Source organism: Sapajus apella, unplaced genomic scaffold, assembly GCF_009761245.1.
Source record: "Sapajus apella isolate SASKATOON/1434 unplaced genomic scaffold, GSC_monkey_1.0 scaffold22, whole genome shotgun sequence".
NCBI classification, from domain to species: domain Eukaryota; kingdom Metazoa; phylum Chordata; class Mammalia; order Primates; family Cebidae; genus Sapajus; species Sapajus apella.
This window is the reverse complement of record NW_022436962.1, coordinates 10,153,820-10,176,739: the sequence shown is the minus strand read 5'-3', so window position 1 is coordinate 10,176,739 and position 22,920 is coordinate 10,153,820. Positions and strand designations below refer to the sequence as shown.

General features: G+C 44.3%; 1 protein-coding gene across 3 annotated transcripts; it reads left to right on the top strand.

Annotated features, from left to right (window-relative positions):
* The first annotated feature begins 654 nt into the window (after positions 1–654).
* Positions 655–21,394, top strand: EIF2D (eukaryotic translation initiation factor 2D). 3 transcript variants are annotated; one of them, XM_032289022.1, is made up of 15 exons: positions 655–936; positions 1,840–2,030; positions 3,509–3,592; positions 4,568–4,658; positions 7,590–7,697; positions 9,910–10,163; positions 10,660–10,777; positions 12,741–12,786; positions 13,206–13,309; positions 13,430–13,579; positions 13,950–14,039; positions 15,686–15,781; positions 17,049–17,169; positions 19,283–19,457; positions 21,191–21,394. In XM_032289022.1, the coding sequence occupies exons 1-15, from the start codon at positions 881–883 to the stop codon at positions 21,259–21,261; spliced, it is 1,755 nt and encodes a 584-aa protein (XP_032144913.1). In that variant the 5' UTR covers positions 655–880; the 3' UTR covers positions 21,262–21,394. The 3 variants fall into 3 exon arrangements, with proteins under 3 accessions (XP_032144913.1, XP_032144915.1, XP_032144914.1); XM_032289023.1 differs by lacking the exon at positions 655–936 and adding an exon at positions 957–1,103; XM_032289024.1 differs by lacking the exon at positions 13,430–13,579.
* The last annotated feature ends 1,526 nt before the right edge of the window (positions 21,395–22,920 follow it).

Here is a 22,920-nt window from a genome sequence, read left to right as displayed (position 1 = left end):
AGCCTGGGTGACAGAGCGAGATGCTGTCTCCAAATAAACAAAATAAAACAAAATAAAGAAAAATATTCAAAAGGCCTGCAAGGTCTTTTTGTTTGTTTGATACGGAGTCTCGTTCTGTTGCCCAAGCTGGGGTGCAGTGGCACGATCTCGGCTCACTGCAACCTCCGCCAGGTCCTGGGCTCAAGCCATCCTCCTACCTCAGCCTCCCCAGCCATGCGCCACCACACACGGCTGAATTTTTCTTTTCTTCTTCTTTTTATTTTTTATAGAGATGAGTTTCACCATGTTGCCCAGGCTGGTCTCGAACTTCTGGGCTCAAGCGATCTACCCCCGCCTCGGCCTCCCAAAGTTTGGGATAACGGGCTTGAGCCACCGCGCCCGACCGAGGGCTTAACTCATGTTTATGAGTTAAATTAATTTTGCGGAATTGAACCAAACCGAATGGAATGGGAGCTTGCAGAGCTTCTACTCAAGGCTACTAGGCTGAGGGACTGGAAGGAAATAAACCCAATAGCTGTTGGCGTGGCTGAGTCTCTACGGAGGCGCAAACACCAGTAGCTCGCGCAGGCGCAAACCCACGCCCTCGAGCGCATGGGGACGGCGGGCGGGGGAGGGGCGTTCCCTGGGCCCCGCCCCGCCCCGGCCGTCTTTAGTTCCCGGCATCGCCACTAGGGGCGGCCGCGGCCTCCCCAGCGGCAACGGCCAAGAAGCTGTGCGGCCCAGGTTTCCAGCCGGGCCCTTTTCGCAGCCGGGCCCTTTTCGCAGCCGGGCCCCAGCATGGCTGCCCCCAGGGCTACGGGCCGGGCAGCTGCTTCGCTCTCGCTCTCTTGACATTCCTTGGTTTCTGTGCTCTCCTCTTCCCCAGACCACCCCAGCAGACATGTTTGCCAAGGCCTTTCGGGTCAAGTCCAACACGGCCATCAAGGGGTCGGACAGGTGAGGGAGGAAAGCGGCCTGCTCTGCCCACCAGAACAGCCAGACGTCTCTTGGGCCTGGCTGGCCCATAGCCCTTGCTGGTCTCAGCTGACATCCTCGGATGGAGGCCGAGGGATGTGCCAGGGAAGGGACCCTAGGAGGCACGGGTGGTTTAGATACATTTTGAGGTAAGAATGGAGAGGGGAGCTGGCTCTCTTGGATATTCTAGTGAGTTTAAAAGAAAACGTAGTTTGGTCAGTGTTTATTGACTGTAGACTATTAAAGGTGTTGTGGAGGATGCAGAAATGAAGGAATACAGGGTTCCTGCCCTCCAAAGAGCTTAGTGTCCCTTGGGAGAGATCGGATGGGATACCAAGAATTAAAAGTGTAAGAGAAAAAAATGACCAGTGATTACTTCTGGCAGGAGAGACAGCTGGAAACTGAGGTGGGAGAGAATAAGGCACATATGGTAAGGAGAACTGTATCTGTTCAGACGGGGTCACAAATGGAGATTGTGTTTGGAGTTCTGTAACCAGTGCTTTATAGTTGTCTATAGGTGTCATAGTATAGTTATTTAATTGTAAACTGGCAGATTTGCGAAGCATATATGAGAAAGCAGTGGGCCCAAGGGCTAGGCATGCAGTCAGGAAGGCAGGGCTGTTTCCTGTGTCAGGCTAACTTGGGTTGTTCACTGGGGCTATTTTCTCACCCATAAACAGAAAGGCATGCCCCAGGAATGAGTGAAAATAAATGACAATGGATGAAAAAGAGTTTAGGATGTTTCGGAAGAGTGTGAGACTAGGACATCTTAAACCAGGCAATCTTTCTTTGGCCCGTGTGATTTTATAGGGAGCGCTTTTGAGTTCTTGATATTTATTAAAGTCCATCCAGGCAGCATTCACAGTGCTGGTGTGCTTTCTACAGGAGAAAGCTTCGAGCCGATGTGACAACTGCTTTCCCCACCCTTGGAACAGATCAAGTCTCTGAGTTAGTGCCTGGAAAGGAGGATCTCAACATTGTGAAGTTGTATGCTCACAAGGGGGATGCGGTGACTGTATATGTGAGTGGTGGTAACCCCATCCTCTTTGAACTGGAGAAAAATCTGTATCCAACAGGTATGACAACAGGATGAAGATGGTGATTATCATTAGGTAGTTCTTGCCTAACATCTGCTTCTGTTTCTTCCATTAACCTATCTCCCATAAAATAAGCACAACATCTTCTAATACCATCCCCAAGGATCTTTATGGACCTAGCATTCCTAGAATTGGGTGTTTCAATTCTATGATGCAAAAGGTTTTCTCCTATGCAAAACCACTATAGGAGGGATTAAAAAAGAGTTAACATAAAGGGTGGTTTCAAAGGGAAGTTCTGAGATGAAGGAACAGTGACTGAGAAGTTCACAGTGGGTTGACTAGGGATAGAGCAAAGGTCTTGAAAAGGATGGAATTTCACGGCATGTAAATACACACACACACACACACACACACACACACACACACAGAGGGAGAGAGAGAGAGAGAGAGAGAGAGAGAGAGAGAGAGAGAGAGATAAGGTCTTACTCTACTTACTCTGTCACCCAGGCTGGAGTGCAGTGGTGTGATCATAGCTCACTGTAACCTCAACCTCCTGTGTCAAGGGATCCTCCCACTTCAGACTACAGGCATATGCCACCATGTCTGGCTACTTTTAAAATTTTCAGTAGAGACAAGGTCTTGCTATGTTGCTCTGCCTGGTCTTGAACTCTTGAGCTCAAGTGATTTTCCTGCCTCAGCCTCCCAAAGTGTTGGGATTACAGGCATGAGCAGGGTGCCTGTCCTAAAAAATGTTTCTTAAAACTCTCTATAGCAGGATTTTCCTAAAATACTGAAAAGAGATACTGTGATAGAAAAGAAGCTGGATTGATAGGCTACATACCCTGCTGTTTTCATGATGTACTTTAACCACATGTTTCACAAGGACTTTTTAGGCTATGGCTGGCTCTCTAGGATTCTTTGCTTTCTCTGTCACAAATCTCAAGGACAAAGTCTCCTTTTCTCTTTTCCATAGCTGTTGCACCTTCTTTGTAACTTGGGGCTTTTCATCCTCCAGGGTTGGCTGCAACCATGCAATGCAATATCCTTAGGCTACTCCTGCCCCTGATCTCACTTCCTTGCTGTACCTGAAAACAACCACAATGCTTTTTGACCTAGGGGTTTTACTGCTAATCACTATGGAAATAGAGGGGATAAAAATTTGAAACATGGGAAAGTTTGAAAATTTTGTATAGCTGGCTCCCTGTTCTTAAGTTACTTGCTTCTGAAGCCATACATAAAAGCTTCATTGGTTCTCTGCTCTCACTTTTTTGTCCCCTGTGGCCATTTTCTGCTGCTGCAAACCAGGTGCCTCCAAATCTCAAGTGACACCAGTTTCTTAGGTTTTTTTCTTCCTCAAAAATTAAACCTCTCTGGGCATCCCCTTACAATCTTCTCTTTAGCTTTGAGTTGAGTTTCTTTCCTTATTCTAATTAAAGCGACCATAGTGTTAGGCCTTTCCGTTTCTCTAGAAGATTGGCATTTTAGTGGTAGTATTTTCTGGATCTCTTTTTGTACAGTGTACACGCTGTGGTCCTATCCTGATCTTCTGCCAACATTTACAACATGGCCTCTGGTACTCGAGAAACTGGTAGGGGGAGCAGGTAAGAGGATTTTCCTATATTCTGGCTATTGGCTGGAACCAACTTAGCAAAGGCCAACTGATTTGATAAACTTAGCCATTTCCTGGTTTTGTGTAGTTGAAAAATGGAATGTTTTCCCCTGTGTGTTTTATGTTTCTCACTTGGCCGTTTCCACAAGATCTCTGGGCCTCTCTGGCCCTGTTGTAAGGCTTAAATAAGTGTTGTAAAAGTACTTTGTGAACCGCCATATGCTGTACTATAAATCAATAAGCTGAGTTTAGGAAACTAGGACAAGATAGATCATGTTACAGGATACTCAAACTTTTTTTTCCTTTTTTTGAGATAAGGACTCACTCTGTTGTCCAGGCTGGAGTGCAGTGGCATGCTCTTGGCTCATTGTAACCTCTGCCTCCCAGTTTCAAGTGATTCTCCTGCCTCAGCCTCATGAGTAGCTAGGATTACAGGCATATACTACCATGCCTGGTTAATTTTTAAACTTTTAGTAGTGATGGGTTTCACTGTGTTGGCCAGGCTGGTCTCGAACTCCCGACCTCAAATGATCTACCTGCCTCAGCCTCCCAAGTGCCGGGATTACAGACATGAGTCACTGTACCTGGCCAAGAGTACCTCTTTTATGCCAGAAGACTGTTAGGAGCTGAGTCTGGAGAGGAAATGAAGGTTCCCACTCCTCGCTTAGAAACCATCATTTGAATCAAAACAAATAACCTGCTATTGGATGGGCGAAGTGGTCATTAAAGGCGTAAGCCACAGGCATGAGACACTGTGCCCTGGCCAGGATACTCAAACTCTGACCTTTAGCCCTCTAAGGGGAGAAGGTCTGATATTGAAGTTGCCATTTTTCATTTTTATTGTGAATAACATAGTTGATACTTAATAACTATTTTTTTGTTGTGTGAGTGAGGAAATGATGAAGTAAAACAAGAGTTAGATGGAGGTTCAGTGCAGGTTGTGATGTTTTTGTTTTGTTCATTGCAGATTTGATGCTGCCTGGACTAGTGATGCCCCCTGCTGGTCTGCCTCAGGTACAGAAGGGCGACCTCTGTGCCATTTCCTTGGTGGGGAACAGGTACTGTGCCAGGCCACCATGCCTCTGGGGGAAAATCTTATGTGAAAGAGAAGTTGGAGGGGAATGACAACTTGTAAAGCATGTGAAAAAAAGAGTGAAAGCAAAAATCGGTTCTGGAAGAAGCAGAGAGTGGGACAGAAGGGGAATGGCAGCGAGCCTATGGGAAGTCCATGCGTCTGGGCCAAGTCTATTTGCTGTTTGCTGTTGCTGCTCTGTTTTCTTAGAATTTGCATTTTTTTAGATTTACAGAAGAGTTGCAAAGATAGTAGCGATCTGAAATGTCTTTACCCAGCTTCCACTAATGGTAGACTCTTATGGGACCACAATATATATTATTGCAACTAAGGAATTAACATTGGCACGGTACTGCTAACTAAACTACAGACTTTATTCATATTTGCCCAGTTTTTTCACTGCTGTCTTCTTTCTGTTCACGTATCCAACCTAAGATACCAAATTGCATTTAGTTGTCTTTCTGTTTGTGACCTTTTTTCGGTCTTTTCATTGTCTTTCATCACCCACACACTTTCTCCCTATATCCATATCATCATCCTCATCTTTAAATTATTTTTGATAGCTTTATTGAGATACAGTACAGTTGACATACAGACAGGATCTCACTCTGTTGCTCAGGCTGGTCTCAAACTCTTGGCTTCAAACGATACTCCTGCCTTTGCCTCCTAAAGAGTTGAGATCACAGACATGAGTCACTGCTTCTAGCCTCCACTGCCTCTATTTTTTTTTTTTTTTTTTGAGACGGAGTTTCACTCATGTTACCCAGGCTGGAGTGCAATGGCACGATCTCAGCTCACCGCAACCTCCGCCTCCTGGGTTCAAGCAATTCTCCTGCCTCAGCCTCCCGAGTAGCTGGGATTACAGGCACGCACCACCATGCCCAGCTAATGTTTTGTATTTTTAGTAGAGACCGGGTTTCACCATGTTGACCAGGATGGTCTCGATCTCTTGACCTTGTGATTCCACCCGCCTCGGCCTCCCAAAGTGCTGGGATTACAGTCTTGAGCCACCGCGCCCGCCCTCCACTGCCTCTTTTTAAAAATAAGAAGTAATTGTATGAATCACTCTGAAAAATCAAAAGCCCCCCGTCACCCCACAATCTTTTTCTCCTAGGAATAACCGTTTTCATTTTGATGTGTCCTTCTTGCTGTTGTTTCACACATATATACCTGTGCATATAAAAATATATGGCTTAGGGTATATGTGTTTAAAAATTCAAATAAAATTACACTGTGTATGTGGTATTTTTTTTGCTTAATATAGTGTAGACATTTTCTTTTTTTTTTAATTTTTATTTTTAAACTGTTATATCTTAGTATTTAAATATGGACATTTTCCATGTCAGAACAAACAGATCTGCCAAATCTTTTTACCTTCTGTGTCATGATGGAAGAGGCCCTCTCCTGGTGGACGTTGAGGTTGCCTCCAGTTTGTTTCTATTACAAACGTTACCTTATTGATGCCTTTAGGGACACCATTGCCAGTATTTTTTCAGAGTAGATACTAAAATGCAGAACTGTCAGGTTGAAGATCATGTAGTTTTTACTCCTACCTGCAGCGTATGTAGAGCCTATTTCCCTGTACTCTCGCCAATACTGGATATGATGGGTCATCTTCATTTGTGTTATGCTAGTGAGTGAAAAATGACATCTCACTTTTTTTTTTCATGGAGATGACCAAGGTGGACTCATTATATTGATAATTTCTTCTTCTTCTTCGAGAGAAGGAAAGAGCGACGTTAGGCATGAGAGGGATCAGTGTTTAAAGATCTTATTTTTGCTACTCATATTCTTCTATTTTCCTTGAATGCTTTGAAACCAAGCACCTAGAAACTTTCATTTACCTATAGCAGAAATTACAGTTGAAAAGAATGATGGTGTCACTGTTTTTCTCCCCTAATAGTCTATCTGAGGTAGGAGGAAACTATGTAAATGGATATTTGGCCTGTTCACTTTAGCCTTTGGAGTGTATATGGGGGTAGAGCTGTGGATGGTTTGTGTTGGGGGTAAGGATATGAGGGGTTGTTAAAAATACAAGTCATGTTCAAGACTGGAGTTCTCAAGCCATTGACCTTTCAGGGGTAGAAGAGAAAAACCTTCTTTTAAGAACTGGGAAAGAAGCCAGATTCAGATTTTGTGGCAGGAACTGACCTATAGGTACAGTTAGCAGAGCTACCAGATTTAGAGTAAGTTCAAGTGTTGGGAACTCTTACTTGGACCTTGGCTACCTTGCCAGACTTATGTATTCCCTGGCTGTTATCCAGCTAGCCACCCACCCTTACAGGTAATATCTGATTGATCAATGCTCGAGTAACAGAGATTTACTCATCTGACAGAGATTTCTCATCTGGGCTTTGGAAGTGACTGTAGTTACTATATATGTGGTTGTTTTTGATATCCTGGAAATATCTAGTTCCTAGATACATAGTTGCACTGAGTAACCCTCTTATAAAGTCAACTCAGAAGGAACTTCTCTACTTGGCCCTGCTATGTGTCTCTTCTCTCTTCCCTGTGGCATCTCTCAGCCTAATTTATGATATATGAATTGCCCCACCTTTAAACTTCCTTATGGGATTGCTATGACTTCATTAGGGTAGAGGAAATAATTTATATTTTTGAAATTAGTGAAAGGGAACATTAAATATCCTTCCAAGTCTCACCTGGATTTATAAAACAAAGGCAGTGATACAGTCAGCAGAAGAGTTGCTAATACAGAAGTTTAATGTTTGGTCAAAGGATTTTTGAAATTTATAGGTAATCTGAAGAAAACTGAAAGTGGACTGAGTTTGGTTTTATGATACAAGACCTTCACATTGGCAACCCTGGTATTTCTACCGCATGTGTCAGAAGATGATCCTAACATATGCCCTTCCTGCAGACTTTTCCCGACCCTGGTCTCTGGCTTCTTTCTTTTTAGAGCCCCTGTAGCCATTGGAGTGGCAGCCATGTCCACGGCTGAGATGCTCACTTCAGGCCTGAAGGGAAGGGGCTTCTCTGTGCTCCACACTTACCAGGACTACTTGTGGTGAGTACAGAGTTTCTTCTGTTTCACAGACAGCTGAGGCAGGTGGGGAGAAGATGGGGCCTGAGATTCAGGAGTGAGAGTTTTGGTCCTAGCCATGTCATTAAACAAGTTGCTGACTCCAGACTTTTATTTCCTTGCCAAATATAAAGAAAATAATTTTTTTTCCCTTGTTTGGACAAGTAATGAGAGAGAACTTTGGCTATTTTCTAAGTGAATTATAGAATCTTAGACCTGAAAGAAGACCTTAGGGATTGTCTGCTCTGCCCCTCTGTACAGTGACATTCCTTTTTTTTTATAGCCTTGGTCAATCTGGCCCTAGCTGCTGTGCACATTTTAGGCATCACGTAGCCCCATGATGAGGCTTCTGAATCCAAATCACGGCTGGGTAGACCTTTAGGCACCAGGACAATGACCTGATTACTTTTATGTTATTCAAATTTCACATTCCATAGTCCTCCCCGTCGTGGAAGTAACACATTCTGACTGTAAAGGTTGCATTCTTGAGACATGTACCTGTTCATTTTTCTGGTTATCTTCATGTCATGTTACCAAAATAGTAAGCAACACTTTTTTCAAAAAACACATTTAGTCAAGTATTGTGGCCTGTTGGTATGTTTTCTAACCCAGTCTTGGAATTACTAATTTTTTTGGTTTTGAGATGGAGTTTTGCTCTTGTTGCCCAGGTTTGAGTGCAACGGCACAATCCCGGCTCACTGCAACCTTCACCTCTTGAGTTCAAGCGATTCTCCTACCTCAGCCTCCCAAGTAGCTGGGATTACAGGCACGTGCCACAACACCCAGCTAATTTTTGTGTTTTTAGTAGAGACAGGGTTTCACCATGTTGGCCAGGCTGGTCTCAAACTCCTAACCTCATGTGATTCACCCGTCTAGGCCTCTCAAAGTGTTGGGATTACAGGTGTGAGCCACCGCTCCTGGCCGGAATTGTTAATTTTACGAGTACTGGCCAAGACCTCCTTTGCTGGAGGTACAACCTCATTTTAGCCTGCTTTTAGATATTTGAGGGCTGATGACTGATGTTTTCATAGCACCTTGGTTTTTTGGTTTTTTTTGTTTTTGAGACGGAGTCTCATTCTTGTCGTCCAGGCTGGAATGCAATGGCGTGATCTCAGCTTACTGCCACCTCCATCTCCCAGTTCAAGCGATTCTCCCGCCTCACCCTCCCGAGCAGCCGGGATTACAGGCACCTGCCACCATGCCTGGCAAATTTCTTTTGTGTGTGCATTTTTAGTAAAGACGGGGTTTTACCACGTTGACCAGGCTGTTCTTAAACTCCTAACCTCAGCTGATCTGGCTGCCTCAGTCTCCCAAAGTGCTGGGATTATAGGCGTGAGCCACTGTGCCTTGACTATCCCTTGTTTTTTAACTATCAGTCTGGGCAACAGCAATCAAGGTCAGGAGTTTGTTTTAGTAGCAGCTGCTTTGTTTCTCTCCCTGCACCTTGAAAAAAATATTTATGGTATTTACCTGATCAGAATAGCCCTAACATACCCTTCGGCTTTACTGTGAACAATACTGATAAGCATTGCCATAGCTATTAGTTAAAACTTAGTTTGATTTGCATAATGTTGGCTAAGATAAAGCTTTTTACTTCTCTGTGTGCTTTGCTATGTGGCATCGTTTTTTCTTCTGTCTTTCTAAGGCTTAGTGGCATAAAACCATGATAACCTCTGCTTTCCAAGTTCGACTGCATTTGATATAGCACAGAAGCCATTGATTTTGCAATCCTTGAGCAGTCCAGGTGTTTGTGTTTTATTACATGTGCTGAGCCCTGGGTTTGCATTTCACCAAACAGATATTAAAGATGCATTGGTGATCTTATTGTTCATATTTAATTCAAATTGGTTTTGTTATTAACTCAGATGGAGGGAACATTTTTGGGAGTCTATCTTAAACGGTTTTTTCTTTAATCTTTCTTAGTCCTGCGGTGTCTATTAATAGTATTATTCTTTTGGGATAGGGAGGAGACAAGACTTATTCTCTCCATTTCAAAGAGGAGGAAACTGAGGCATGGGACTTTTGGGGCCCAGAATTGAAAATGCACTTGAGATGAGGGCACAGGCTCTCTGCCCCTCCTGGTCACTCCTGCGCGTTGGCTCTTTGCTATCTCTGACGTCACTGCTGACTCTTCTGTGGCCAGGGTTGGAGAGTATTGTGGCTGCTTTTTGGTATTTCTGACATGAGGTTTTTCCAGGCGGTCTGGAAACAAGTCCTCTCTACCTTCCATTGCCCCACTGGCCCTGGATTCGGCAGATGTCCATGAAGAGAAGGGGGCTGTCCAGGTGGACTCCACCCTGCGGGGAGACATGAGGCACATGACTCTGGAGGGAGAAGAGGAAAATGGGGAGGTTCATCAGGGGTGTGAGGAGAAGCCCCTCTCAGAAGCCTCAGAAGACACCAGCACCGGGGGCCTGAACCAAGACTCCATAGATGGCAAAACGCTTCAAGGTATACCTCTGGGAGCAGAAGGGCCCATCTCCCTGCCTCTCAATTTGGGAGCCTGACGAGCTCGCCTCCACTGCTGACTAGAATGGCCCTGAAGCTCCGTGGGAGGAGGGGAAGGTACTTACCTTTTGTGAGGGTGGCACAGCAGCCCTTTCACATCTTGTTTTTAAGTCCTTTCCACATAAGTCACATCTCCCTGGGTGCTAATCTCCCCTGACATTTGCCTGTTTTCAGCTGCAAAGCCCTCCAAGGTTTCTTCTGGCTCGACTTCTGTGGGTGAACACTCCTAGCTTGGTGGGACTTTGTGGCTTGATCCCTTCTCTGGGGTCAACCCTCTTTAAAGGCTCAGTGCTCAAGAGAGTCTGGGAGCTTTGGTACTTGGGAATGGGTTCCTTTCAGAGCCAAGGGTGTGAGGTAGGGATAAAGCTGGGGGTCAGTTTCTTTTACCAGGTGTGCTGTATCCCTCAGGAAGGATGTGGCTCTTGTCTTTTCCCTGCAGAGCAAATGGATGAGTTGTTACAACGATGCTTCTTGCATGCCTTGAAGTGCCGAGTCAAAAAGGCTGACCTCCCTTTACTCACCAGCACTTTCCTTGGCAGCCACATGTTCTCCTGCTGGTATGGAAAGCACTGATGTGGGCTGGAGGCCGGGGCCGGGGTCTCATGTGTGATCCTTGGCAGTAGGACAGGATGGGGCCGATGTGGGAACTGGATGAGGGACATGCCGTGGAAAGAGTGGAGGGGAAGACTTATCTAACAAATGAATTAGTTCTTGAGTTCTAAAAACTTAATTCTTAGCTTGCTGGGCTGTTAAAACAAAATCTTAAATTTTAGCCAGTGAAAGGATATTGAGAACTGGTAAGTTAAAATTCCTGAGATTCCATGAACATTTCCTCTGCTGTGGGGGTTCTGGGCAACCTCACAAATCGGGCAGCCTGTCCTGTGCAGGAAGTGTCCCAGGGCAGCCTCTTTGTCAGGAGGCTTCTTCTAGAGCATTCAACCTCCTCACACTTCTGAAAAGTAGGTGGGGGCCCAGATTAGGTTTTATTAGGTGGAAGAAATGGTGTGAACACCCCCCCCATCCTGGCCCACCCCATCCAAAAACACAAGCCACCAGGACAGGTAGTATTGCATGTGGATGGAACCTGGATTTTGAAGAGCCGTATGAGCTCAACTGCCAGCTCTCCAGGGTGTTTGAGCAAGGTGCATTTTAGCTAGTTACTGGGCTTCTCTGAGTCCTAATTTCTAATAATCATGGGATTGCTGTAAAGATTACATAGCCTGACACATAATAAGCATTCAGTAAATACTAAGCATTCAGTAAATCATATCAGGAGGTTTGCTTATTGATTTTTACCCTGAGATTGAATTTATTTATTTATTTTCTTTCTTTCTTTTTTTATTTTGAGACACAATTTCACTCTGTCACCCAGGCTGAAGTGCAGTGGTGTGATCTCGGCTCACTGCACCCTCTGCCTCTCAGGTTCAAGAGATTCTCCTGCCTCAGCCTTCCCAAGTAGCTTGGATTATAGACACATGCCACCAGGCCCAGCTAATTTTTGTATTTTTAGTAGAGGTGAGGTTTTACCATGTTGGCCAGGCTGGTCTTGAACTCCTAACCTCAAGTGATCTGCCTGCCTCAGCCTCCCAAAGTGTTGGGATTACAGGCATGAGCCACTGTGCCTGGCCTGAGTTTATTTCTTTTTGAGAATCTAGCTGTGATATTTTAAAAAAGTGACTTTTAATGTAATCTCTTCTCATTCATACTTAGGCTTCATTAAGCTATACTGTACAAGTGTGGTATCTGGAGTGTGTGGAGGGATACTTGGTAATTTGTCCTGACTTTCTTGGGTTACAAATAACTGAGAAAGGAGCCCCAGAATGTTCTCTAGGATAAGATTCTGGGGTGGATTCTAGCAGGACTCCTTGAGAATCCACAGCACATTTTTCTGTAAAGGGCCAGATAGTAAATGTGAATATTTTCAGTTTTGCAGGCCATACCATCTCTGTTGCAGCTACTCGATGCCGCCATTGTAGCACTAATGTGACCATAGACAGTAGATAAGTAATTAGTGGGCTGGATCTGGCCCCAGGTTGCAGCTTGCTGGGCCCCACTCCAGGCCTGGCTGCCCACAGTGTGAGTTTGCTGTTGGAACTTTGGAGGCCACAGAAAGTTGTCTGGTCTGGGAGGAATCTAAGGCTGTATCCAACGCAGTAGCCACTGACCACATGTGACTATTTTCAGTTTGAATCAATTTAAATATATAAAATTTAAAATTTAGTTGCCTTTGTCACATGAGTCACACTTCAAGTGCTTACTACCCACATGTGGCTAATGGCTGCCCTGTTAGACAACACAGAGAACATTCTACATCTATGGAAAGCTCTGTTGAACAGCACTGGTTTAGAATGTCCCATAGTCTGCACCCCTCTCTGATGCCACCCCTCAGCATAGAGTGGCCTGTGGCCTCTCTCTGAAGGTGGGGGAGGAAGGCTGAGGAAAAAGGCCCTCGTCTCAGTGTCAGGCAGGTCCCAGCATGACTGCTCGTTAGCTTAACTTGCCTTTTCCATCTGCCATCAGCCCCGAAGGACGACAACTGGACATAAAGAAGTCAAGCTACAAAAAGGTAAGCAGGAATCTTCTTTGCAGACCCATGCAGAGAGTTGTGTAGGTGCACATACGACACAAGCCAGATGGATGCTGGGGAAGCCCTGTCTACCAGGGCTATAATTAAGCTTTTTGGCTCCAAGTATAAGGGGGAAGAAAGAAACTCCTTGGGCTGAGGCAGTTGGTGGCACCCACTCTCCTTTCTTCTTTGATTCCTTTATATCTGATTAGAGTTCTGAACGGCCTCACTGGTTAGTCTCTAGCAGCTTCTTGCTACCTGGCCCTCAGGCTGGGGGCCTCTCAGTTTCTGGTTGATGAAGGCAGGGGCTGCTTCATATCCCTGCACAGTCCCTGCCTAGCTTACTCTGGCACATCCTGGGTGCTCAGTATGTGTATGGAATCAATGAAGTCCCCTACCACTGGCCCTCTCTCCCTTAGCTCTCTAAGTTCCTGCAGCAAATGCAGCAGGAGCAGATTATACAGGTGAAGGAGCTGAGCAAAGGGGTGGAGAGCATTGTGGCTGTGGACTGGAAACACCCGAGGTGAGTGCAGGGGGCCTGTCACTGTAGCCCAGCTGGTCCCAGGGCACCTGGGCCACGGACTGGGGATTGCTGAGATGCTAGTATAAAATGTGTTTTTTCTTTCCTTCTGCTGGGTTTTAGGATTACATCTTTCGTCATACCCGAGCCCTCCCCGACCTCCCAGACTATCCAGGAGGGTAGCGGGGAACAGCCCTATCACCCTCCAGATATAAAACCCCTCTACTGTGTCCCAGCCAGCATGACCCTGCTCTTCCAGGAGTCTGGCCACAAGTGAGTTTTTGGAGAGCAGCCCTTCTCTGCCTGCTTGGTGTTCTGGCCTACAGTTCCTCTCAACCTAAGTAGTGCTCTTTTGTGACTGGCAAAACCTGCTCTGCCCGTGTTCTCCCCTTCTCCCAAATCCAGCTCCTAGCCTCCTTCCCTGGGGAAGTTCCTCCAGACGAAATGAATGAGTAGGTCTCACCCTTTTCTGCCTGTAGTTATTCTTTGTGTGGTCATGCTCACTTCAGTCAGGAAAAGGGAAGAAACTAGAGGCCAAAAGCTGAGGACAGTCCCCTGCTCAGCAGGGCGTGAGTCTGGGCATCTCTAGTTTGTCTCATGGCACAGTGTGAACTAACCCCCGGGGTCACTTCTCCTCACCTAGGAAGGGGAGCTTTCTGGAGGGCAGTGAGGTCCGAACAATCATCATTAACTATGCCAAGAAAAATGACCTGGTTGACGCAGATAACAAAAAGTGAGTACATGAGAAGGAGTGCTAGATCTTTTTGGGTCTTTATCTTTATCAGACATCGACACATTTGGGGAGGATGTCTGGGAGGGGAATAGAAAACCATAGCATCTTAGAAGTAACCAAGAGCAGTGGTTTCCAAACCACACGCTGTGGATACCCAAAGCTACTGTCTGGGGTGTTCAGATCCATGTATCCTGTCAACATCAACTTTAAACTCAGTGAATATTCTCTCACAACTACCCATGAATCATCTTTAAGTGGCTGTGTAAGGAGTAAAACGTAAGCTTAAAGAGAATTTACTGAAGTCATCATAACTTCTAGTGTTTTTTTACTGATACATATTTGTACATATTTATGGGGTGTGTGCGGTATTTTGTGACATGCACAGAGTGTATAACGATCCAGGCAGGGTGTTTGGGGTGTCATCACCTCGAGTGTTTACCATTTCTATGTGTTGGGAACATTTTAAGTCCTCTCTTCTAGCTATTTTGACATATACAATACATTGTCGTTAACTATAGTCACCTTACTCTGCTATCAAATATTAAACTTATTTCTTCTATCTAACTGTATGTTTGTACCCATTACGGTATAATTTTCTTTAAAGGGGATATAGATGGTAAACTACCAGATGAAGAGCATTCCAATAATTGTTTTTTACTTTAATGGCTGGACACTGTGGCTCATGTCTATAATCCCAACATTTTTGTAGGCCAAGGCAGGAGGATCGTTTGAGGCCAAGAGTTTGAGACCCACCTGAGCAGCATGGTGAAACCCTGTCTCTACAAAAAATACAAAAATTAGCTGGGCATGATAGGGCGTGCCTATAGTCTCAGCTACTTGGGAGGCTGAGGTGGGAGGATTGCTTGAGCCCAGGAAGTTGAGGCTACAGCAAGCAGTGATCATGCCACTGCACTGCAGCCTGGGCAACATAGTGAAACCCTATCTCAAAAAAATTTTTATTTTTTACTTGAAAAAAACATCATTATGATAAGTTGAGACCAACCAGCCTAACACCTTCATTTTATGTTTTATTTTTATTTTTGAGACAGAGTTTTGCTCTGTTGCCCAAGCTGGAATGCAGTGACACAGTCTCTGATCACTCAACTTCCACCTCTCAGGTTTAAGTGATTCTCTTCCCTCAGCCTCCCGAGTAGCCTGGGATTGCAGGACCTGCCACCATGCCCGGCTAATTTTTGTATTTTTAGTAGAGACAGGGTTTCACCATGTTGGCCAGGCTGGTCTCGAACTCCTGACCTCAGGTGATCTGCCTGCCTCAGACTCCCAAAGTGCTGGGATTACAGGGGTGAGCCACTGTGCCTGGCCAACACCTTCATTTTTAAGATCCCCACTTCCTTTCATTCTTCCTCACTAGCCAATTGTGATGCTAAGCTCAGAAAGCTGTGGTCACTTGGTTAGTAGCAAAGGAACCTGGTTTTCGGATTTATCCCATCTCACTTTCCCTTCTACCTCCTGCTTTTCCTAGGAAAAATGTACCCATAAGGTACATTGCCTATTGGACTGTGGGCCCATAATTGATTCATATCCTGAATGACTATAAAGGGCATACGAGAGTTGAATCCTGAGTTAGCCTTCGGGTCAGAAGAGACAAGTCTAAGATTTCTTCATTGCCTCTTCTTTCCCTTTAGTCTTGTGAAGTTGGATCCCATCCTATGTGACTGCATCGTAGAGAAAAATGAACAGCATACAGTCATGAAACTTCCATGGGACAGTCTTCTGGCCAGGTAATAGGCATTGGCAGTTTTCTATCTCCAACTTTTCTATCCCCTCCCCTTAGTATCGATCACACTGAACGTTAATACTGTCACTATCTTAGTCTTTGATTTTCTTTCTGTAATTCATACCAAGCCAGTGCACATAAACACAGGCTTGAGGAACTCTGATGCCGTGGGGGTCTTTGGAACAATTTGAGCCAATATAACGTAGGAGAACTTGAAAGGAACAACAAAAAAGAACATTAATTAAAAATAAGAACTTCAGGCAGCTGCGGTGGTGTACATGCCTGTAGTCCTAGCACTTTGGGAGGCGAAGGTGGCAAGATTGCTTGGGCCCAGGAAGTAGAGGCTGCATTGAGCTGTGTTCACGTCACTACACTCCGGCCTGGGTGACAAGATGAGACCCTGTCTCAAAAAAAGAACTTACTCTGTTAAAGTGAGGGCATTTAAAAAAATAAGAAAAAAATAAAATAAAAACTTCAATAAGATTCAGAATCAAAAGAAGGCTGGGGAAGAGTTTCTTAAAGTCTTTAAAGGAAAGATTCTTAATATTCCTTCTTTTCCACCTAACTGAAAATAGTGTATTGTCAGGAGTCAATAGACTACAACCCATGGGTCAAATCTGGCCTGCCACCTGTTTTTGTAAATAAAGTTTTATTGGAACACAACCATATCCATTTACGTGTTGTCCGTGGGCTGCTTTTGTGCTATAATGGCAGAATTGAGTAGTTGTAAGAGACCAGGTGACCGGCAAAACCTAAAATATTTACGTCTGGCCCTTTATAGAAAAAGTGTGTTGATCCTGATGTATGTGATAGCAAGAGAAAACTTGGTTAGATAAAAGGTAGAAATACCTCACGGTAAAAGTATTCTATAAAACATGTCAGAAATGTGAAGCAGCACTCACAGGCAATAGGCTGCGGAAGGCACATTCTTGAGACAGGTAGTAGCCTCCACAAGGCAGACAGCAGATTCTCAGAAGGCCAGGTCACTGGACAGTTTCCAGGGGCTCAAGTCACTGATGTTCCCGTCTTTGAATCGGCGGGTGTCAACCTTGGCTGCACTTTAGGGAGCTTTAAAAATACGTAGCCCTGGTCACAGATACAGATTTCATTGATCTGGGCTGCAGCTCCCTAGGGATTTGAATGATTCTAATGTGCAACCAAGGTTGTGAACCTGCAATTTCAGCTTACATCTAACTGCCTGCTGGTAGTCGGGTATGAGGAAATGGTTTCTGTTGGCTTTATCAGTTTACAACTCATAACTTCTGTTTCAGGTGTTTGGAAAAATTACAGCCTGCCTATCAAGTGACCTTTCCCGGACAAGAGCCCATTGTGAAGAAAGGGAAAATCTGTCCAATTGACATCACTCTAGCACAGAGGGCTTCTAATAAAAAGGTAATTTTTAAAAGACACGATGTTCGAGGATGGCGATTTAATGTTCCTGCCAAGTTCTGGGACCTAATGTGATCGGAGGTTTTTAGATTGGCCTCAAACACATCAAAATTTTTTATCAAACACTCATGTTTGTGTGCCTGGGCGGGGCTCTGTTTGAAACAGGTAAAGCTGATCCCCCTTACTCATTGCCCTCTAGGACTTTGTTCTAGGAAACTTGCTAGAGCCTGGTTCCAAAAGTAAATAAGATTTTATTTTTATTTTTTTCTTAGAACTACGTTATGGGCGTTCAGCTCCCATACATGCTTTCACCTCTTAGGCCTTGCTCAACGAAAATAACTTGTAAAAAAAACTTGCTAAAGGAACTGAGTGCGTTTAGCTTAGCAACACAAAGTTGTGGGGAACCAATGACATCTCTCCTCAAATATGTGCAAAGCTGTCCCCTGGCAAAGTAGTGCACTTATTCTATGTACCTTGAGAAGACAGAAATAGGATTATTAGATGGAAATTCCAAGAACACAGACTTGAGTTCAAAATAAAGAACTTTGTAGTAGTATACAGTTATGAGCATGGGCTTTGGATAGAACTGGGTTCATATGCAACTGTTGCCTCACTGCCTGCCTTCAGCATGTTACTTAGTCTCTTTTTGTCTGAGTTTTACTGTGTGAAAAATGGGGATAATACCTACCTGGTAAGGCATTGTGAGGATCAAATGAAGGAATATCCATGGCTGAAGCACTTGGCATATAAATACTTGGTTCTCAATCATTGAGAACCAGTAATGATAACCTTTATAATAATTAGTAATAGTATTTATTGAGTGTTTATGTGCCAGACACATAATTTAAACAGTAATTTTCTGTTAATAATGAAAAGTAGAAGTGTCCAAAATTGAAATTGTTGCTTCATAAAATATTGAACATTTTCCTGGAGGGTCTGCAAGCAAAGATTAGGTGGCCACTTGTTGGGGGAGGATGTAGTTGGGGCTTCATGCATCAGGTGGGCTGTTGGAAGAGATACGGCCTCTAAAGTCATACTGATTCTAAGATTCTCTGGGTCTAGAGCCTGTTGACAAGCGTAAGGCTAGTTGGAGCTTTTATAATCTTTAATTAATAGCAGTCATCCCCCACACATCTGATAGTAACACACTTTACCATCTGTAGTCATGAATGAGAAAGAATTTGTTTTAAAGTAACAATGGAGAGAACTGTGATATTTTAAAAGCACTAACATTTTTCTTTTTTATTTCAAAGTCACATACTTGTCATTTGTGAAGTTGAATAACAGAAAAATGTTTGAGTTGCTGACTAGATACTTGATATTAAGGAACTGTTGTTTGTTAATTTATTTTTAGGTATGATGATGGTTTTGTTTTTATGTTTAAAAGAACCTTATCTTTTGGAGCTACATACTGTAATATTTATAGATGAAATGGTCTGATGTCTGGGAAGGTTTGATTTAAAGTGATAGAGGAGTGGGGAGTAGACAGGGATATAGATGATTTGAGGTTGGCCATGAGTTGATAATCGTTGAAACTGGTGATAGGTGCATGTGGGTTCATATACTATTATACTTTCATTTATGTTTTAAGTTCTTCATGCATCAGGTGGGCAGTTGGAAGAGATACGACCTCTAAAGTCTTACTGATTCTAAGATTCTCTGGGTCTGGAGCCCATTGACAAGCATAAGGCTAGTTGGAGCTTTTATAATCTTTATTGATAGCAATTATCCCCCATGCACCTGATAGTAACACACTTTACCATCTGTAGTCATGAATGAGAAAGAATTTGTTTTAAAGTAACAAGGGGGAGAATTGAAATCAAAAAATTTCAAATGAAATTTGAAATGAAAAAACTTTAAAAAAAAGTAGACATTCTATGTGATACAGAGAGTATCTATCCCTCTAAATATATAACATGTATTGGATGGGGTAAAGAGAGAATCAATTTAGAAGCACAAAAATAAATAAGTGTTTCAGATTAAAAAGCACTATTATAGGAATGGTGAGCCATCAGAGAACACAGGGGCTGAGGAGGCTGCTGAGGCTCTGGAATCCCCTCTGGAGGGAAGGGAATGCAGTCACCACCGTCAGTCTCTGTCCCCACTGTCCCCCCAGGTGACCGTGGTCCGGAACTTGGAGGCCTATGGTCTGGACCCATACTCAGTGGCTGCCATCCTTCAGCAGCGATGCCAGGCTAGCACCACCGTCACTCCTTCCCCTGGGGCCAAGGACAGCCTTCAGGTGCAGATCCAGGGAAACCAGGTCCACCACCTCAGCTGGCTATTGCTTGGTGAGCATCCCCTCTGAAGAGCTGGAGGCATTGGTCTAGCTCAGCAAAGACCTTCCTGCCAGCTCTACTTGCGTAATACATACACACACACACACTCACTCCATTTAGGTTTTAGCAGCTAGCAAGAAGATGAAACCAATGTTTGAATCAGATCTTTTGGCCCCTTCCAAATTCAATGCTTTCTCTTCCACTATTAGAGTAGTTTTCTTCCTGGTTGGTCCCTTTTTATAAAACATTTGGTGAGCACCCACATTTTTGTTCTAGGCCCATTGCTGGGGTTTTTGCAGGTATCTCTTTTAATCCTAATGATGCTGCAGAGCTATTATCTGTTTTGCAACTGAGGAAACTGAGGCTCAGAGAGGTTCCGTGCCTTGCCCTGAGATCATCTGACTCTCGAGTGATACCACTGGGCATGGAACTTTTTTAGACTCCAGAGCCTAAGTTCTTTTTTTTTTTGAGAGAGAAACGTGCTCTGTCACTCAGGCTGGAGGGCAGTGGCGCGGTCTTGGCTCACTGCATTCACTGCCGCCTACACCTTCCAGGTTCCAGTGATTCTCTTGCCTCAGCCTCCTGAGTAGCTGGGATTACAGGCATGTGCCACCATGCCCAGCTAATTTTTGTATTTTTAGTAGATAAGGGGTTTCACCATGTTGGCAAGGCCAGCCTTGAACTCCTGACCTCAGGTGATCCACCTGCCTCGGCCTCCCAAAGTGCTGGGAATCCACCATGCCCAGCCTAAAGCCTAAGTTCTTTCTACCAACTCTGGGTAACCCAGCCTCCAGTTTGTCCTCGCTTCAAACCAGCCTTCACAACTCTACCTAAGTCAGCTTTTTTTAAACAAATATGATCATATCACTCCCTTCTAAAAAAACTTTGTATGCTTCTTCAGTGCCTTCAGAATTAACTCCTAGGCTCAGTAAGCAAGACCCTCCCAGCCTGAGCCCAGCCCAACCTCAGCCTTACTCCAGCCTTCCCTGCAGGCTCTCTCTGTCAGCTCCTACACCCAGTTATAGGTACCAGCCACCCTGGTGTCCTTGCAGTTCCCCAGATTCTCCTTGCCTGTTCACCCATGTGTGCTTCTACCTGGGCTATCCCTTTGCCTAGCATGCCCTCCCACACCAAGCCCGCCTGACCTCACAGGCTCACTGGCCCAGCCCAAGGGTCCTGGGAAGCCTGTCTGTAAATTAGCATTTTAAACATTGCTGATGTAGCATTTTCCAATTGTGTTTGTATTTCCAGTTAATGTCTGCAGCTTGGCTAATTTTTTCTAATGTCTGAACTTCCTCTTAGACTGAGCTGCTTGAGCCAGAAACCTTGCCTTTTTCTTACTCAGGCCCTGGCGTATAGTAAGTGCTCAATTAGGCAAATGTATTCCATGGCCTATGGCAGTACCTGGCAGTTAACTTACAGAGTTGAGCCCCTTTATGTGAAGAACCCCATACAAGGTACTGAGAAGAAATGTTACAAGGAAGAGAGAGGAGCACATGACTGAACAGACACGGTCTCTTCTGTGAAAAATATAAATGCCTGAAATACACCCAGAAAGTAGCTGTCAGTGGGAAAATTTCAGAAATATACACATCAGCCTTGAGGTGTAGGGATAAGTGGTTAGTCCCAAAGTTGAGTTTGAGCCGGGTGGAATGACGTTGTGAGACAAAGGGAACTACTGGTGGAGGGCCAGCTGGGGACCAAGGTCCTGCTCCGCTGAGGAGTGTGTGCTTTTTGGATTGTAGAAGAGTATCAGCTCCCTCGAAAACACATCCAAGGTCTAGAAAAGGCCCCGAAACCTGGCAAGAAGAAGTGACAGACTCTTTTGTCTCACATGGTGAATCCGGTGGAAATCCAAGCTCTGGGCTGGTAATTTTTATGAGCATTTTCAGCTTTTGCAAATACAAAATATAATTCTTTACAAAAATAAATTTTTATTCTAATCTAAATCTGACTTCCCTCTTGTTTCCTCCACTTAGCTAAAACATTGTACCAATTTTTGAAGTCGGAGTATTCTAAATGGACAGAAGAGGCTGCAGTGGCTGCCTTTCTGCCCATGTGGTTTCAGTGGTTTCATTCCTTCCCTGCTTTTCAGGCAGGCCAGCCCATTCAAAGTTCGGGCAGGTGGGGCCTTCCTGTTTTTAAAGACATTCTACTAAATATCCTACTACCTAATTAACTTCCTAGCCCCAAAATAGTTCCTTCACATCTCTAAAGGGTTAGTCACATAGAAAACAGAACCCAGCTGTTCTCTGTCATCAATCAAAGCAACATAAGAAAGAATTGACCCTAAATTGCAGCCCAATTTAGGCTAGGTAGAAATCAGAAACAGTACAAGCATATTAGGACATGGGTTTCTATAAGACAGTGATTCTTCCCCAACTGTAGGACACTGCCGCTAACTGGTAAATTTGTGATATAACTCCAAGATGACAGCTTTGTTACAGTAAGGGTTTCATTCAACACATGCCCTCTTCAGCCTCAACTTCTTAATGTGGAGGTCATGGAAGAGGTCTTTAGTAAGTCTTTAGAGGATCCATGAACTCCCTGAAATGGTGCCCAAGATTTTGTACGATCATTTTCCTGAGAGATGGACCATGCTTTTGTCAAATTCCCAAAGAGCTCACTTGATGCCAGAAAAATACAGAACCACTGTGCTGGTCCCTGCTCAGTTTGTGGAATCATTTCTCTGACTGGATCTCTCCTTGTACAATAGGAGGGAGAACTGGGCTAAATTCCTTGAGTTCTTGGGTTTTACCATTAAGAGACAGTTATACTTGAATTTACTTCCTTGTTTCTTTCTCTTCTGAGTTTTTCTCGAACTGAGATGAGATAAGAAAGACTTAAAAATATCAACAGTATCCACAAATTGCCCATTTGAGCCTTGAAAAGGAAAAAGGGAATGGGTTTGAAAATGTGTGTGTGGCGCCTCCTACTGTCTGTTATCAGGCCCAGAATAGGCCTTTTTACTTGTAAGTAAACTCCTTAATTTCACCAATCCTCTCTCTACTGGCATGAACTAGGAAAGGGATTTCCAGAAATTGAGCCAAACAGGATTGTGTTAAAGCCTTTGGCCTGCCAGAGTCTGATCTGAGTGCGTATGATCTGTATAGCAGTAGTGAACTATGGTCCTATGTGAATACAAGTAAAATGTAGCACTGTGTAAAGTTCTTTCACAAACTTGATTTGTTCTGCACGATCTTGGAGGGAGTGGAGGCTAAGAAAGGTCATGTCCTGCCTTGTTGATCTCTGCTAAAGACACAAAGCCAGTAAGAGGTAGGGCTGGGTGTAAAATGAACGTCTACCCTTAACTGTGGTTTGACCCAGAATTCTGCCATGACACAGTGCTGTCCACATCTGTGCACAGAATGGTTTTTCCAGTAACAGTGACACATTTGCATTGAGTCATCTTCCCCTTCCCCCTGTGAACAGAATAGGGACATGTCCAAAGGCAGAGTAGAGTCAGACTGTGTAA